The following is a 16,311-nucleotide window of genomic DNA, read 5'->3' as shown; positions in this document are numbered from 1 at the left end:
GTTACATAAATGACTTTCCATTTAATTTCACATTATCATAACATGTTAGCACTATAAACCAGGCTGGTGTACATGCATTATTCAAGGAATTATTAATTTTTAGAGATAAATTATTTAGTGTTTACACAAACACTCAAAGGCATTCTGTGGAGCTAGCTAAATTATATCAGACAGAGACTTTCTGTGTCATGGGATATCACAAGCTTTTTTCTGATTCTGATAAATATTTTACCACTCTGAATTTTAACATTTTGATTCTCAAAACTTATTGTATACACAGAGAAGTTAGCAAATAATAAGCAAGCATATGAATTGGCAGGGCTTGAATGAGGTTACCTTCTTTAACTCCTGATATGAATCCTTAGGATAGGATTCAATTGAGTTCTCCTAGCTAACAGTATGCTGCACTGTCCAGGTTCTCCCAGCCCTTCCCACTCCCTCAGCAGAGCAGGCAGTCTCCCCAGCTTTGGAATCATCCTCCAGATATACCTGGAGAGGGCACTGTTTGCAGTCTGGCACTATAGCATGCAACCCATCCACTCTGACTCAAACGGAGATGTAAGTAGTTCCTTGGGGCTTTTTTAAGGGCTAAGCCAGGCAAATGCTTTGTATGGGGTATAATAAGAAAGGGAGTTGACACAGAAAGTAAAAGGTCATTCCAGCTCACAGCTTATGCATCAATCATCACAAACTTTCAGTGGCAGTTTTTATATCTGTACAGCACCAAGAAAAGCTTGGGCATCACACAGACCAACAGCAACTCTTAAAATTAGCTTCTCTACTGCTCTTCAATTATTTATTCGGAAATTCATTTAATCTGATTCCAAAAGGGAACATAGTGATCGTCCAGTCTGATGTCCTGCCTATGACAAGATAAACAATTACACCAAATGATTTCTATCTGAAACTCATAACTTCAGAATGAGATGCATCAATTCTATTTTTTAGGCAAGATAGAGAGCTACTTTTGATTTATGAAATTCAAATTAGAGAGAATCGATCTTATTCACAGGTAAAATACAGTGGAGTCTTCTGAAAATTTCTTTGATAAGATATCATGTTCCTTGCTGTCTGAAATAAGCTCTGAGCATTTAGTGGGATTACCCAGTAGTTGACAGTAATGACTGTTAGTCATCCCATGAGGGACTTTCAGATTTTGTTATGAAAAGATTGAGAAGTTCAGATGTTGCTTTTCCCATCTCTGACTGGGCCCTCATAAGGACTCAATGGATAGCAATGTCAAAAATCTTTACAAAGTTTGGCTCATCCAGACACTAAAGTTACAGTAAAAATACACCAGGATAGGAACAAACCACCAATATGGTTGCAGTACTAGTGTGGTGTTAGAGCATGACTTAGAGGTCTAAAGCACCATCATTTATCCTCAGTGATCTATTTGTTCATTGAACACCAGGCAAGTGATTAATCACTACTGACAGGGAAGCTGGGAGAGACATAAAGAGAGAAAGAACTGAACATTCTGTTAAACATCTCATGGAATCCTGTCCTTGGCATGAGCCAGCAAGTTCTCCCGTGGGAAAAGAAAACCAGTGGGAGGAACATACCCAGCCCTGGAGGATAAAAGGGAATATTCCGAAGGTTATTACCTGTCCTGCCTTTTCAAACCTATCTCTACTACCTGGATTGGGCGCCCTATCTCCCCTTGCTTTCCCAGTTGAATGACAGCCTTCTTTTAACAACAGCTTATACTCTTCAGTTAATTTAAGGCAATATGGAAAACACATACTGCAGTCAGCATTCAGCACAAATGATGATTCAACTCAGGGTTGGGACAGTTGCACAATAAAACCTATGATCTTACTACAAGAAAAATAAAACCAAAGAACCCAAAATGATAATAGTTGAAAATCATATGTACAAGATGAATCTTAAAGGGATTTTGTTCACATAGTCATGGATCTTAAAATGGTACTAGCAGTTGCAAGATTGCCTGCTAATTGTTCCTCTTTTACACAGGAATTTATAATCCAAGCCTTACTTATTTTTTACTATTTTTCTATTGAAGACCTGCTGCATTAACAATTCCCAAAAGAAGGAGAAAAAAAAAAAAGAGAAAACAGAGAGAAAAGAATCAAAACTGCAGAGAGGCACGGGAGTGGGAGTGTGGACCCACGGATGGCCCCTGACTGTCACGGGAGAGCCACGGCAGTCACCACCTCGAGGATGCCTGTAACACCTCCCTGCTGCCTGCCAGTGAGACACTGCACCCCTTGCTTTCCGAAATGTGCGAGTGGCCCCTGCTTGGGGTGGTTACACGGAGAGGGGAAGTAGGACTTGTTTTGAAAGTTGTGGTTGCTTGTTCAGGTTTGTTATATATATATATATGTTAATAAAGAGCTGTTATTTTCCTTTTCCACACCTTTTCAGCTGAAGCCTCTTAATTTCAAAGTTATAATAACTTAGAGGGAGAAGTTCAGTTTGTTTTTTTCCTAGCATGCCCTCCTTAGCAAACATTGGTGTCTTGTTAAACTAAAACAATAACACAGTCCTTTTCACAAGTACAAACATCAACAGATACAAAATTATCACAGTGGCTGTATGCCAGAGATCTTTAGTAACCGTTAATACAAAGTTGAAATACGCTTTTACCACGATAAATTAGTTTTAATACAAAATTAACTCCAGATGGCACTGTTGCCTTACGTGAAAAAGTGATACTTGAAATGGTGAAAATCTGTTGCAGGAATTTTTCATCCAGCTCACTGCAGCTTTCTTAAAAATCACATGGTGAGACAATACCTTTTTGGTTACATGTCAACATTACTATTATATGAATTGTGTGTTTAACAACTGGTGCTGTCAGATTCAAATGGTAAAACTCAGTTTTCAAACTGATTTAAGACTAGTTCACAATCAGAAAAAAGATTAAATGTTTGTTTTTTCCCCAAACCACTTAACCATAGTACACACTCCAGATAAATATTACTGTTAACAGGGGTATGTAAAATAAATATTAAATAGTAAATACAGTGAGAGGTAATGTTCAAACTTCTTGATATAAGTTGTTTTTAAACTCAGTTTAAATCTGCTGGTATCCTTGTATAAACAGAAACACACAGTTAATAAGAACTGTAAAATGGACTTGTGCTACCTTGAAAGGCAGCAGTTATGAGAGGACACAGAAATTACACTTTAAAATAATCCTAAAACAAAAAGCGCTCGTTATCACTGACTGTGGCTTAAGTACATTTGACTGCAAATGAGCATCAGTTAACATGAAAAAAGGAAGCTATGAACTGGAATACTGCTACCTAGGACTAAACATGAGGATGACACAGACAAGTTTCAATAATATGGGCTGAAAAGTAGTGAAGAAACTTAAAGACTTCCTTTGACCTGCAGTTTTCTAGACATGGAAACAGCTGTATAAAAGGATACACACCAGTAGCATGACTGGTATGTTAAGTGCAAGCTGTTACTATACAGTCGACTCTGAAGCATAAAGACTATGCAATAGGATGTGTATTGTAAGAAGCAGTCTATCTTTAAAGAGAAAATTAGGAGAGTAAATGGAATCATCCAAGACGAAAAGATGATTTTGTGAAAAACGCCGCAAACTACAAGCAGGTGAAATCGCCACTAAAAAGCTGTGTACAGGACTGTAACCCTACATGACATAGCTCCTCAAACACTACTAAAACTGACTAAGGACTACAGTAAATCAACAAGATACATCTTTGTAAAGTTGTGTAATGATAACTGAAGAAAGACTGAAAAAAACCTCAAATATTGCACACATCCTAAATCAAAGAAATTATATGATGCACGTCAGCAATTACTGCTGCTGAATCTAACTTCAGTCCAGGGTACCAGAAATTAAAACAAAAAACCCCACCAGACATTTAAGTAGAAATATGTAACTAGATTGTGATATACCACTAGTAAATAAAGATCAAATTGTTCTAAGAAAATTGAAGGATTTTAGTAAGTATATGTTTATGAGGAAGGATAATGCAAATAATATCTGCTTATTACTCATTACTTATTTTAAAAATTGAGTTATAGATCTTTAATATTAATGATACAGGACATTAACTGAATGGTGGAACCTAGGGGCGAGGGCACAAGGCAATCAGGTGCATGCGTGTGTGGATGACAGCCTGCACCAGCAGCTGGAGTAGGGCTGCAGCCTCACAGGGGATGCAGGGGGCAGCTATTGTGCAGACTAGGTGTCTAAGTCCAGTCGGTGGAAGGATCCACCTTTATATAAATATATAGTCTCTCTAGTGAACTTCCATTCTTTCCAGCCAGAGAAGGGAAAGCAGGATGAAGGCGCTGGTGCTGTCTATGTCTGTGTTTGTGAGAGTGCTCTGACTGTCTGTCTGTGATCTGTGTAGCTGGTAATGCATAGATAGATAGATAGATAGATAGATAGATAGATAGATAGATAGATAGATAGATAGATAGATAGAGATACATACTGTGCATGTGTGTCTACCTGCATATGCTTGTTGCGACTACATCTTCAGCCTCACTAAGAGTTGGACCTGGGGGTGGCAGTGGCAGCAGCCTTGCCTCTCTCAGGCATGATAAACTTTAACATAATTAAGATCTAAATAACTTCATGTTGACCCCAGTGTTAAAAGAAGAAGCAAATATGAGACATTCATCTAATTATTAGGATATTGACTAGTATTCTAACTGCTTTTAATACACCTTGGGTTTAGTGTTTTCTGTCCGTTAACAAGAAACGCTAAGAGAATCCAGGGAAAAAAAAAACAAACTTCTGTAATTTCTCTGTCCCTTTGCTGGCTTGAATATACTGTACTTGAGACCTCTCCTAATCTTTCCTCCTGCTAAATTCTTCTCCTAGCAGTACAGAAGCAAGATATATCCCAAATCAGGCCTTTTTTTCCCCCTCTTGTCAGTGCATTTTCTTAAATTACCAGTAGGTATGTTTCTGTAGTTTCAGTAGAAATTTCTATGTTTGGATATACTTTGTCAGGGCATTGGGACTTCATCAGTCTCTCTGACTGTAAAAGCAGTCATACTTCTAAAACTTTCCAGATCTCTGCCTAAAGATGAGCCCTAAGAAGCTGAGTTCTGCAGTGTACTCTCAGATTTCTTTACAATTTGTGAACTGAAGCTGTAGATTCATGCAATTTCTAAGACCTACAGAACAGAAAGCTTTGTTCCCTAATTATTTCACTCAAGCAATGAATAAATGAAAAAACGTGTTGCTTCGGGAAATATGGGATTTTTTTAAATATCAGTAACAAGATGCATTTGAATAAATATGTGCCTAGGTCAACCTACCTTTGATTTCATCCTTCTCCTCTTCTTCCAATTCCTGAACAGAAAGAGTGTGATCCTCAGGAAGTGGCCAACTTTCATATAACACTAGTGCCTGAATCATATACTTGTGAGACTGTGAAAGAAAATGCAGCATGCTGAAGACATAACAAGTACTGCAAGCGTTCAAGTCCTGTAGGTTAGTAAACTGCCAGCTATTGAATTCAGCAAATAAAACACATAATTAATTTACAAGCTTGCACATAAAAGCATTCACAAGAAGCTTAAAAAATTAGCGTTAATTCCACAGATTTTATTTTAATTCCTGTGAAATCAAACAATTAATCATGTGTTTATCAAGTGAAACTAAACTGGGCTATACAATAAGAAGCTACATTCCTTTAAGATTTCAATGTAACTTTCCTATGTATGCCATGTACTAAAACAAAGACTTTTGTTGATCTTAAGACCTACTACAGGGCTTTGAGCCCTAATACTAGCACTCAATGATGCCTTAATTTGAGGAAGAGGTGACAGGGTCCATAGGTTGTTTTAAACATTGTCTAAACTGAACAGGAAATGGCTATATTTAAAAATTGTTTTCCAAATTCTAAAGCCAGTTCTGAGTCAAAGGAACAGCCCTGGTTTTCTTCGAATATTTTGTTGCAATTGAACTCAACTAAGAAAAACTGCAGCAGAGAAACATTTGGAGATAGAGAAGCAAGAACTGCTCTAGAAAATATATGTTATTTTTCTAAAATAGATAAATAATACTAACTGACATCAAGAAAAATCCAAGGTATTGACATTATGAGAAACTTGGCTCTATTAGCAGATATTGTGTGTCTTTTACTAAAGCTTTTAGCTGACTGAAAATAGGTGTCTCTCTATGAAAACTATAAAAGATGGCCTTGTCTAACAACATATCTCAAAGAAAGTTCACATTTAAGCATCTGAAGTTTAACTTACTTTCTGGTAGTTTTTGGTCCTTAGCTGAAAGTTATTCTGTACTTGAATTGGATTTGTCAAATGAAGAACATGTAAAGACAGAATATATCCCCTTGATATGAAACTCCCGTCTTATTTAGTCACTCATACACGTACATTATCCTTTCTTCGTCACTTAATTCAAAAGCTACCAACAATTAATTTTGGATTCCTTGTTCTTGCCTCGGGATATAAGATTTCCATACGTACCAAAAGAATTAGCAATACCCCTTCATCGTGTTTGTTGGTTTTTTTTTTTTGTTTTTCTTTGTTTTTCCCCAAATCCCAGTGATTTGTAATCTCTTACTTGTTGTGGACTTCCAACAATATTTTGGAAGTTTTCCAAGGGCAAAGATTCATCTATTAACGTAGGTGGATCTTCTTGTACAAGTTCTGGCTTCAAAGAAGTTTTGCTGTCCTTTGAAAATGAATCATGAGTTGGTTTTTTTAATTGTCCAGTTTCTGATTCCTTCTTTGTACTACTTTGAATAATCTCTGGGGTTTTTGCTGCAAAATGACAACAAAAAAAAAAAATCCAGAAATTCCATGAATTATTGGTATAAGGTAAATACATGCCCCCAGAAAGTAAGAGAAAGAATTAGCACAGTCAATTTTCTCACACTGTATTATACTCACAAGGTTCCAATTAAAATTATACTTATTCCAAATAGTACACTGATTTCATTTTGCGTGCAAATCACAAATCTCTTCAAAGTAAATAATGAGAAATTTGAAAGACTGTGTATATATAACTAATGTTACTATTTAAAAAGTGTATAAATTTTTTCCCTCTACATCACCCGTCTTTCCCGCACTAATCACAACAGCACCATTACAGAAAATAGATATCCTTGTACTCTGTATGATGGAGTCTCTGTGTGGATAACCTAATTAAAAAAAATGTGTACAACTGTGGATGGAGGGGAAAGGTGCATTGGCCACAGTTCTGGCAACTCCTAACCTTGCAGAAGGCTTTATCAAGTATCTCTGTGTCAAACTGACACAAAGTGAATTTTGTGCCAAACTGGCACAAAGACCATAGCTGACTTAAGTTTAGAAAAAGCCAATCTTGAAAGGAGCTATAGAATTATTTGTAGTCTATAATTTATGATGTTATATCATTGTCACCTAAGGAAAACCATAAATTTGTTTTCATTTCTAATGCCACATGAAATTTTTGATACTCTCTTGCCTGCACGTCTACAGAGAAAGGAAAGAGAATTCTAGAAGTGCACATCTCATAAAAAAATTGAATAACGGCAGAAATTAACACCTCTGGGGAAGCAGCTTCCCCTATGTTACACTAACAACAGCTCCACTATCAACTGGGAAAGAGATAAATTTTGACTTCACTGAGGACAAAAGGCTTTACTCTCTCCAAGTAAGGCTTTACTCTCTCCAAGGTTTATAGTAGAAGCAAAGGATGAGAACTGCATTATTGCAACACTTGAAAAGAAAAATGCACAGTGTCATGGTTGATGAAACATCCAGGGAAATTCACAGGAGGCGACAGGACTTTAGATCAGATTCAGCAAAATTAACTGGTGGTGTGTCAGTGTACAGATGCCAAGTAAGTGGTTCAGTGTGCCACTAGAAAATCAATGGGAGTCAGGAAATATTGTTTCTTCTGAAAGTCAAATGCCATGGATTACTTCCTATTGTATCTTTCCTCTGCATAAGCCAGTGCTTCCTTGCTCCTAAGAAAATCAGAAGTCAGGAAATGAAAACAAGACCTAGCAGAGATGCTTTCTTCAAGAGGTCTCAAACTCCTAATCACAAGCTATGAGTTGCTCTCCTGCATTACATTCAGAATCTTTAGCACCTGAGCTCTCCCTCTTGGTAAGGAAGCCTGTGAGAGAAACTTGAAGGAAGACAATATATGATTTCCTCTAACCCGTTTTTTAAAGTGATGCAACTTCATGGGTGTTATTTTGCAACAGGTATGCCTAAACAAGCCTGTATCTGTGGAATAATTTCTCACTCGGGTAGATGCTGCTGAGCCTTCCAGGTATCAGTTAGCTTCCCATGTTGCAAAGGTGACAGTAGATGTAATTCACAATGGTTAGAGAATTAGGTCTTTCATTGGAAGGAACCAAAATCATTTGTCTTTCACTCAGTGGAAGTACATTTGGATGAATAAGAAATATTATCCAAATACCAGAATCTTGAGTATTTTTCTACATCGGAGTGAAAACCTGCTCCAAAGACACAATTTGTATTCCAAATGGAAGAAAAACTACATAAAGACATATTCTAATTAGGTAAACTGCCTTTAGGTTACCATCTGCAATATTTGCATAAAAGTTTCTAGTCAAGAAGGATCTTCAATGCCTGTCTGAGCGCTGTCAGCAAGGGCCAGTGCAACTAATTTACAAAAAAGGTAGCTGTAAAAGCAGTGAGGTCAACTAAATGTACTCATTCTTGAAGTCACCAGAGAGGCGATCTCCTCTCCAGGAGGTCTGGAGCTTGGGCTTTAGATGTGCACTGCCCTCTGAAGGAGTTTATCGCTACCTATCAAGGTATGCAGATTTCAAGGGAGGTTGTGGTCCTTAGGCTACAATTGCCTCACTACCCTCCTCTTCTCTTTCTCCTAAACCAGAAGAGCTTTAGAATTGAAAAATTCTATAACGGTTTGCCCAGATGATGATCGTGCCATGAAGGTAACTCAGCTCAGAATGATGGAATCCCCCATTCTGCTTTCCTTGCTGGAAAGATGACTTGGAAAAGCTCACAAAAATACATACATACCCAATAGTTCTAGCAATGGTCACCAGGTGGTGCTGTGACACCAAATTACTTTTCTTACTACATATAAAAATATTCAGTCTTGGTTTTCCTATGCAAAGCTCTGACTAGAAGGAACTCCTACCTACCTTGCTTCAAGATTCAAACAAATATCTGAAAGATACTTTGCAACAGGATTGCATCAGACTGTTACTGTGGAAAATAAGAGCATTATGAGCATTCACTTGCCCATCTGTGCTTACAGAACTGCTGTGCTTGTATCTACAAACCAAATTGTGCTTGCAATGTGTGTGTCAATATGTAACTCCTTTATTGGCAAGCAAATGTTCGAGGTCCAAGTCACCTGCTACACTTCAGAAGAGGTAAACATATTTAAAATCAATCAGTTTAATGTAGTTTTTGAGCTGCAAAAGACGTTTATAGAATATGATATTGTGATTGGAGATGAATTAACAGGCAGTGGGTGGGCAAGGGAGATAATGTTTCATTGGTGATGCTTGCACAATATTGTCACTTAGTACTTCTAGCAACACAGCAATCAATTCTATGAGAGGCAGAACATTCGTGGTAGTGAAAAAGTTTCGAATTTAATGATTGCGACTGGCTTAACTGACAAATTTGGTGGTGATGGTATAGTAGTGTTTTCTGATTCCTCCTATTCTGAGAAAATACACTGTTTTAGGGGACAAAAAGATACTGACAGTATGAATTTTCTTGTATTGAGTATCAGTTGGGCAACTCTCCACCTGAACTTGGCATCGGTATTTCTGAATGTCCCTTTATTGTTTTGTACATGCCATAATAACACTTCTGACAACAGCAAAGAAACATGCTTTTATAATGCCATAAACTGAACCACTACTAAACCTACAGACACTCAGTAGTATTGGTTATAATGAGTACATTTCATTATATTTTCATTTAGTTTAGATGTTCTGAAAGATTTTACACAAAATACCTTCTTTGTGATAGACAAGATATATACTTAAGGAAAAGAACTTCAGCATTAAGGCCACTTGGTCTAGTATTGTAAAAATACTAGTAATAGTAAAAAAACCAGCTTCACAGTCATTCCTTCCAAATGGCAACTCCCTATATATACTCACACACACTTAAGGGGCATCAGAATATTCATTTCACCTTCAAATATAGTCTAAAATTATAGCTTGTTTTTTATTATTTTTTTTATTTTTTTCTATTATTTTTTCCTATACAGCATTGAAATTTCATATAGAACACTATTCTAAAGGATCGTGAAAACTACACAGTTCAAAATAGTGGAGGTGAGCACATGAAGTATAATTCTGTTGGGGCTTTAACAAAGCAATGACCCAGTATTTGAACAACTTGTCTTTGCCTCAGGTTCCCATATGGTCAAACAGGCAGAAACTCAGATTTAAAGAAGACTTATTGTTTAAGAGTCTTCACAAAAGGACTGAAGATTTTAATATCTTACTATCTTATGTACAGTGGTGTCCATGGAGGGACAATAACAGACTTGTTAGCTTATAAACATCTGTTTTATTTAAGCAAACTTGTAATTCTTATGAAGAAATAGTTTTCAAAATGAAACAAATATAATGAATAATTCAAAATAGTATACAAATAAAATGTAAATAGTTTGATTAAAAAGTGAGGTGTATAGAAAACAGGAAAACAAAGATTATGAAAGAAGATGGCACGGCAGTAGCCCATAAAATCTATTACATATAAAAAGTGGAATGGAGGCAGGTAGATGGTACCTAATTTTTGCTTTAAAATTACCTGAGCACTACAGGGACAATTTTTGAAAATTAGTCTTGAGAATTATGTACCCCATTCAACTGTATTTATTGGCTTTGAACAGTAAAGTCAAACAGCATTTCAAAATCTAATGTCAATCAACTGGTTGAGAGTACTTCCAGATGACAAAATTCTCATTTCAGTTTTGTTTTAGCTTCTTTAGCAGCCCATCTCCAATTTTACCAAACAATAAAAATGCTAGTAGCAAATAGCTAATAGTGTCTGATAGTAGCTCTTTGAGTACTGAGTCTGGCAGAGCTTTAACTTTCGAAAGTCTGAAAATAAAGCATGAAAGAGAATGTCTATCCTCTGGAGTATGACCCAAGTTTTATCACTGTATCAGAGGGGGATGATAGCAGAATACTGATATATCTCAATCCAAAGGCTCTCTCTTTTAAGTCCATTTATAAATCAATACTTCCTTAGTGGGACAGCACATCCAAGGAAACTGGACTATTTGTGTATCATTAAGAAAAAAATCCAAGAAAATATAAGCCTTAACTGCTAACTGATATCACAGGATCACTGGAGGCTGAGTGGACCTGGCAGAGGCTGGAAGACACCTCTAGAGATCATTTAGTTCAATTCAACTACTAAAAGGAGGGTCAGATAGGGTAAGTTGCTCACAGCCATATCTAGTTGGATGAATACTCTAAAAACTCTCTGGGCAACGTGTTGCAGTGTTTGACGCCCTGAGAGTGAAAATGAAACAAATAAACAAAATGCTTAAATTGTATTTTCTACATTTAAGTTACTGCTCATTACTCTTGTATTCTCACTGGGCACCACTGAGTTTGGCTTAATTTTCTTTGCCGCTTGTCACAGTATTTCTATGCTGCCACACTTGGGCATGCAGTAGATTCAGAGTGTTAGTTTGCTGGACTACAGAAAGTCACTTTTAACTGATTACAGCTGGATTTTTGTTCACTAGTTTCAAAGTACTAAGAGAAAATACATGGATTTTAGCACCTTTGACCACACACTGGTTCTCACCTTTAACAAGAACTGGGCTAACAAAACTGCAAAAATTTAAAATAAAGAAAGAAAAAACCCCAACTCTGAGCAAATAAACTTCTCAGATTCAACTGTTCTGCTGAAAGTATGTAAAGTGTTTGCTGTAGCTTTCGATGAAAGTTACAAACAAAATTTTGTTTAAATTCAAGTGTTCCCATGAGTTATAACTCTATCTTGGTATTTAAGTTGCTATGATAAAGAATTTACAATACTATAATGGACATTTATGCCTTTTATTGCAACTTTGTAAGTCTGGAACAAGTAGCTCTTCCTTCACTGTCTCCTATTTCAATGAGTATCATTGGGAAGCTGTAGCAAAGTCAGAGTAAAAAATGGAGAGTTTTTCTTAAGGATAAGTATTACATCATTTATTCAAGAGCCTTTTGCCTTGTACTCGGGAGCTCATATGATGGATGAAAAAACAATAAAACGTGTGCTTCTGCTAAAAGGAGTGATGCTTAGGATGGTGCATTTAAACCACAAGGCCCGGTGTAATTTGTGAATTATTTACCATGTCCCATTGTCTGCGTATCAGTTTCCTAACAGCCAAAATTTTTGAACTTTAAGATCAAACAAATAATAGCAAGATCTTGAAAATAAAATCTATTTCAACTCTCAAGGACATGCAAGGACATGCATAAAAATTCTCAGCTTGAGAAGCTACTTCACTATCCATGAAACTCGTTACGCAGTTATAAAACAAGACCAAAAGGCAGAGGAAGAAAATAAGGCTAGACACCTTATTTCAATCAATCCTTTCAGTGACTTTCCTCATTGTTGAGGGCCAAGGACTTCTGTTCATTGCTCAAAAATGTAGCTGATTTCATTCAATCACAGAGCAATTAGGGTTTTATGAAAAGAGTAGGAAAAAATAATATTTTTTGTGATTACCTAAAATTATTGTAAGAACGCATATTCCTCAGTGAATAAAATTATCAAATATAGAATGCAATACTTACAGTGGGAGCTCAAAAGTGATCCATTACTCAGGAAATTAAAAACAGGGATGACTGCGTGGCCCTTTCCAGTGACACTTATAATTTCTTCCTCGTTATCTAGGACTTGTAGTTTAATGAACACATCTGATTTAGAGGTTTGTGCCTGCACTGTAGCAGTATGTGGTGCTTTGACTTTTACTGAATACCTAAATAGGAAGAAAAACATTATAGCAATATAACCAACTACATGTGATAATTTTTTTAGGAAACCACCTAAATGTTGTGCCAAACTGGAAGCACACACTTAACATTGAGTTTGTAGTCAACTGTTTTCTTGGAATCTGGTGGACTAAGCTTCCTTTACTGAAGTTTAGTGCAGTAAATCCACATAGAAAGTTAGTGCTGCTTCTGCAAAAAAGGTCTAGCCATTTATTTTTTTCACTGCCTTATTGAAAGTCCAAATACACATTTTACCTCCTGCTGTACTAGTATTTGTAGAATAATATGGTTAACCAGATCAGGGAACAGTATCATTTAAAATGTACCTGAGGGGAAAAAAAAAGAATTATTTGCTTTCAAAAGGGTAGGGATAACTCATTTGATAGCAGCTGCTACTCTGGTCAACTTAAAACACTTTTGCATTAAAAGACTGTAGAATTAGAATCTGAGGACAAAATTTAAATAATTGTTTTGCCGTGACTCAGGACTTTATATATTATTTGCTTTTTGTCCATAAATACAAATTGTTAGACTAATCTGACCAAACGAGCAAAGAAATGACAACACACAAACTCCATTATCCTGACTTCAGCACATTTGGAGCCAAAAATATATAACTATCTTAAAATATTTTTTTTTAAGGATTAGTAAGATCAGAGAGGAGAAAGGAAAAAAAAATCATCAGGAAAGAGAGAGTTTAAAAAATTTGAGTCCGCTTGTTACGTTTCCATTACATGCTTTTTTCATTTATATTGAAACTGTTTCTTCTGCTGAATAGACATTTAATCCAAGAATAATCCATTGGTTTGAAATATTCAAACAAATTTTCAGGAATCAAGGTAAAATGTCCTGGAATCAAACTTCAAAATATATAAATTTAATCAGCTCTAAGCACAGGGCCTGTTCTAGTGCAGTGTGTACTCCTTTGTGTAAACTTCAGTATAGTGATTTAGTAGCGGTCGGTTCTGAAGTTACTCAGACAGAACTTATTTTAATTAACTTTAACCAATTAAAAAAGGATTAATAAAAGCTAAATCACATTTTTATTAACTATATTCTCCTCAAAGAATCAGGATGCTATAATAAAATGTATGTAAATTTTTCTACCAACCCTGCAAGATGGAAATTGGTCTGATATATCAGGAAAGAAAGTGTTGCATTCCTTTATTATTTAAAGCTTCATCTGAATAGCTGAAAAAAAATGCATCAAATTTTGTGTCTCCTCCCCACCTGCAAAATCTCAATTTTAATACATATTTAATCCCCCAAAGTACTAAAGAATTCCAGCGATTGGCACACAGATAAGATCGAGCTTTCAGTATTATTATTCAGTATTATTTCAGTATTATTATTATTTTGAAGTCATAGTCTGTGCACTTCATACCAGTTCTTCATTAAGCAGTGGCAATATTTCAGAAAATTACACTTTCACAAACCAAATGATAAATTTGATAGTCTATAAAATTTAGATATTTGTCTCAATACTCTCCCCTTCTAAGAAAAAGGAACGACGTACTTTTCTGTCAAAGATGACCCATAGAAAAAAAAAAATCAATCATTCTCCCCTCAATATTTACCTAAACATTATATGCTCTTTGTTGGGTATGTAATGCCCTTTAAATAGTCTAGTAGAATACACATTTTTTACAGTCTCACGAGAGGGAAATGGAAGTGGACTATGAGAACTGATGAGTCTGAGCTTCCATTTTCCAGCTGCCAGAGGTAGGTCATCAGTATGTGCTTCAGCCATAAAAGTGTATCCTTTCTGAAAGGGGAAAACAAGTCATTTTTACTCGGCAATAAAACTACTTAAAATGCACTCTATGACTACATGCAACACACTTTCTGTCCATGTTACACTTAATAATAGAATAAGAGGTCCTTCATAAGGAAGAATCTTATAATTCTATTCTATTTCAATTTATGATGCATCTCTTATTATAGCAATTTATATGTGGCAAAAAGTTACACAGTAAGTAAAATTCAGTTTAATCTAACTTCAAAGCTGGCAGGTATTTTTAGGGGCAGATACAATCAAATCCCGAAGTCACTTTGTAACCAAATTATTTGATGATTTAAGATGTCCTTCATGCTTTAGGCAGTGTGAAAGTAAAGGCGGATGAGCTTGCTGCATGGAAATTTAGAGGCCGGATTACTTCTGTCTTCAAATTTGAGGTTAAATTAATATTGCCTCCACTTTTAATAATGCAATTGCAAGTACAGCATGAAATTTCAAGATATTAATTTTATTTTTATGAAGATGTCGATTTAAGAAAAAATATTTCTAGTATTAGAAAATTCAGGTAAAAAATTAACAAAAACTGAAACACACAATTAATAAGCCTGGTGCTGATTTATGTGTTCTTTATGAATTTTGAGAATAGGAATATGAGGAACCAGAGTATAACTTAAAAAGCTTCAAAATTTGATTAATTTTTATTTGTAATAAGGGAGGCTATATTAATGTGATTACTTAAGAGGCAGGCGCAGGAAAAAGGGATATAAGGAGTGCAATGGCCAGTTGTAGTGTTACAGGGGAACTCAGGATTAAGTCCCTTCTTCATATTCTCTAAGACAGCTCTACGAACTCTCTATTTCAAACATTAAAACTTCATGTTCCACCCAAGAGATAGTCCAGATGAAAATTCTTTGAAAGCTTTTAACTCTTTCAGTTTTCTGCTAAATTTCAGTTTAAATAAAACAGTATTTACAAGCAAAAACAGCTTTGTTGAAAAATCCTTAAAATAAATGGGTTGTGATTTCAGAACTACCCAATAATGCAGGGCTTTATGGGACTCAGGACTTCAGAAATACTTAGAAACAAAGTAAAATGAATTATTCATGATTCCAGTTTGTGGAATTGTAACTGTAAGGCTCTTTACAACCTTTCATCACCACAGGGTAATAGCAACCTCTCAAAGTTATGATTCAGGAGAAGTCACTTATTTAAATATCTAGTTAAGCATATAGTTACATATAGGCCCTCCTGTTCTTAACAAGCACATTTGGAAACTGAGAGGGGTTTAGCCAAATATTCAAGCGTTTTCTGACAGCATGGGGTGCATGAGAAAAATACTTTCTCTTGTATGCCTACTTATAAGGATAAGGTTATACAATCTTAACATTCGCTATAAATATGCAGAAAATTTAGACAAGACCAAAAATTTGTTTGAGTGAGCATTTTCTGAACACCATGAGCAATTAGAAAGTACAATAACTAAATTTTGCAGCTGGCAGGAACACCAAGTCTTCCTGAGAAATGAGCAAAGATCTAGACAATCCCATCAGATTTATGTCTCTTTCTTAAAAAAACTTTTCAGAAGTTTCATTACCTACTTAGATATCTTGTTACAATTTACCATCTGTAGAATCA

At 35.7% G+C, this 16,311-nt stretch overlaps 1 protein-coding gene across 4 annotated transcripts in view; it reads right to left on the bottom strand.

Moving 5' to 3' along the window:
- The window catches only part of ADGB (androglobin), a 109,343-nt gene that overhangs the window by 9,420 nt on the left and 83,612 nt on the right, over positions 1-16,311 (bottom strand). For all 4 annotated transcript variants that reach the window (XM_064649067.1, XM_064649064.1, XM_064649066.1 and 1 more), the window contains 4 exons: positions 14,516-14,703; positions 12,741-12,925; positions 6,548-6,747; positions 5,278-5,389 (listed from right to left, as the gene is read on the bottom strand). In XM_064649067.1, coding sequence (XP_064505137.1) covers positions 5,278-5,389; positions 6,548-6,747; positions 12,741-12,925; positions 14,516-14,703 — 685 coding nt within the window. The remainder of the gene's footprint in view (positions 1-5,277; positions 5,390-6,547; positions 6,748-12,740; positions 12,926-14,515; positions 14,704-16,311) is intronic.

This window comes from Pseudopipra pipra, chromosome 3 (assembly GCF_036250125.1).
Source record: "Pseudopipra pipra isolate bDixPip1 chromosome 3, bDixPip1.hap1, whole genome shotgun sequence".
Taxonomy (NCBI): Eukaryota; Metazoa; Chordata; class Aves; order Passeriformes; family Pipridae; genus Pseudopipra; species Pseudopipra pipra.
This window is presented reverse-complemented; position numbering and strand designations above follow the sequence as displayed.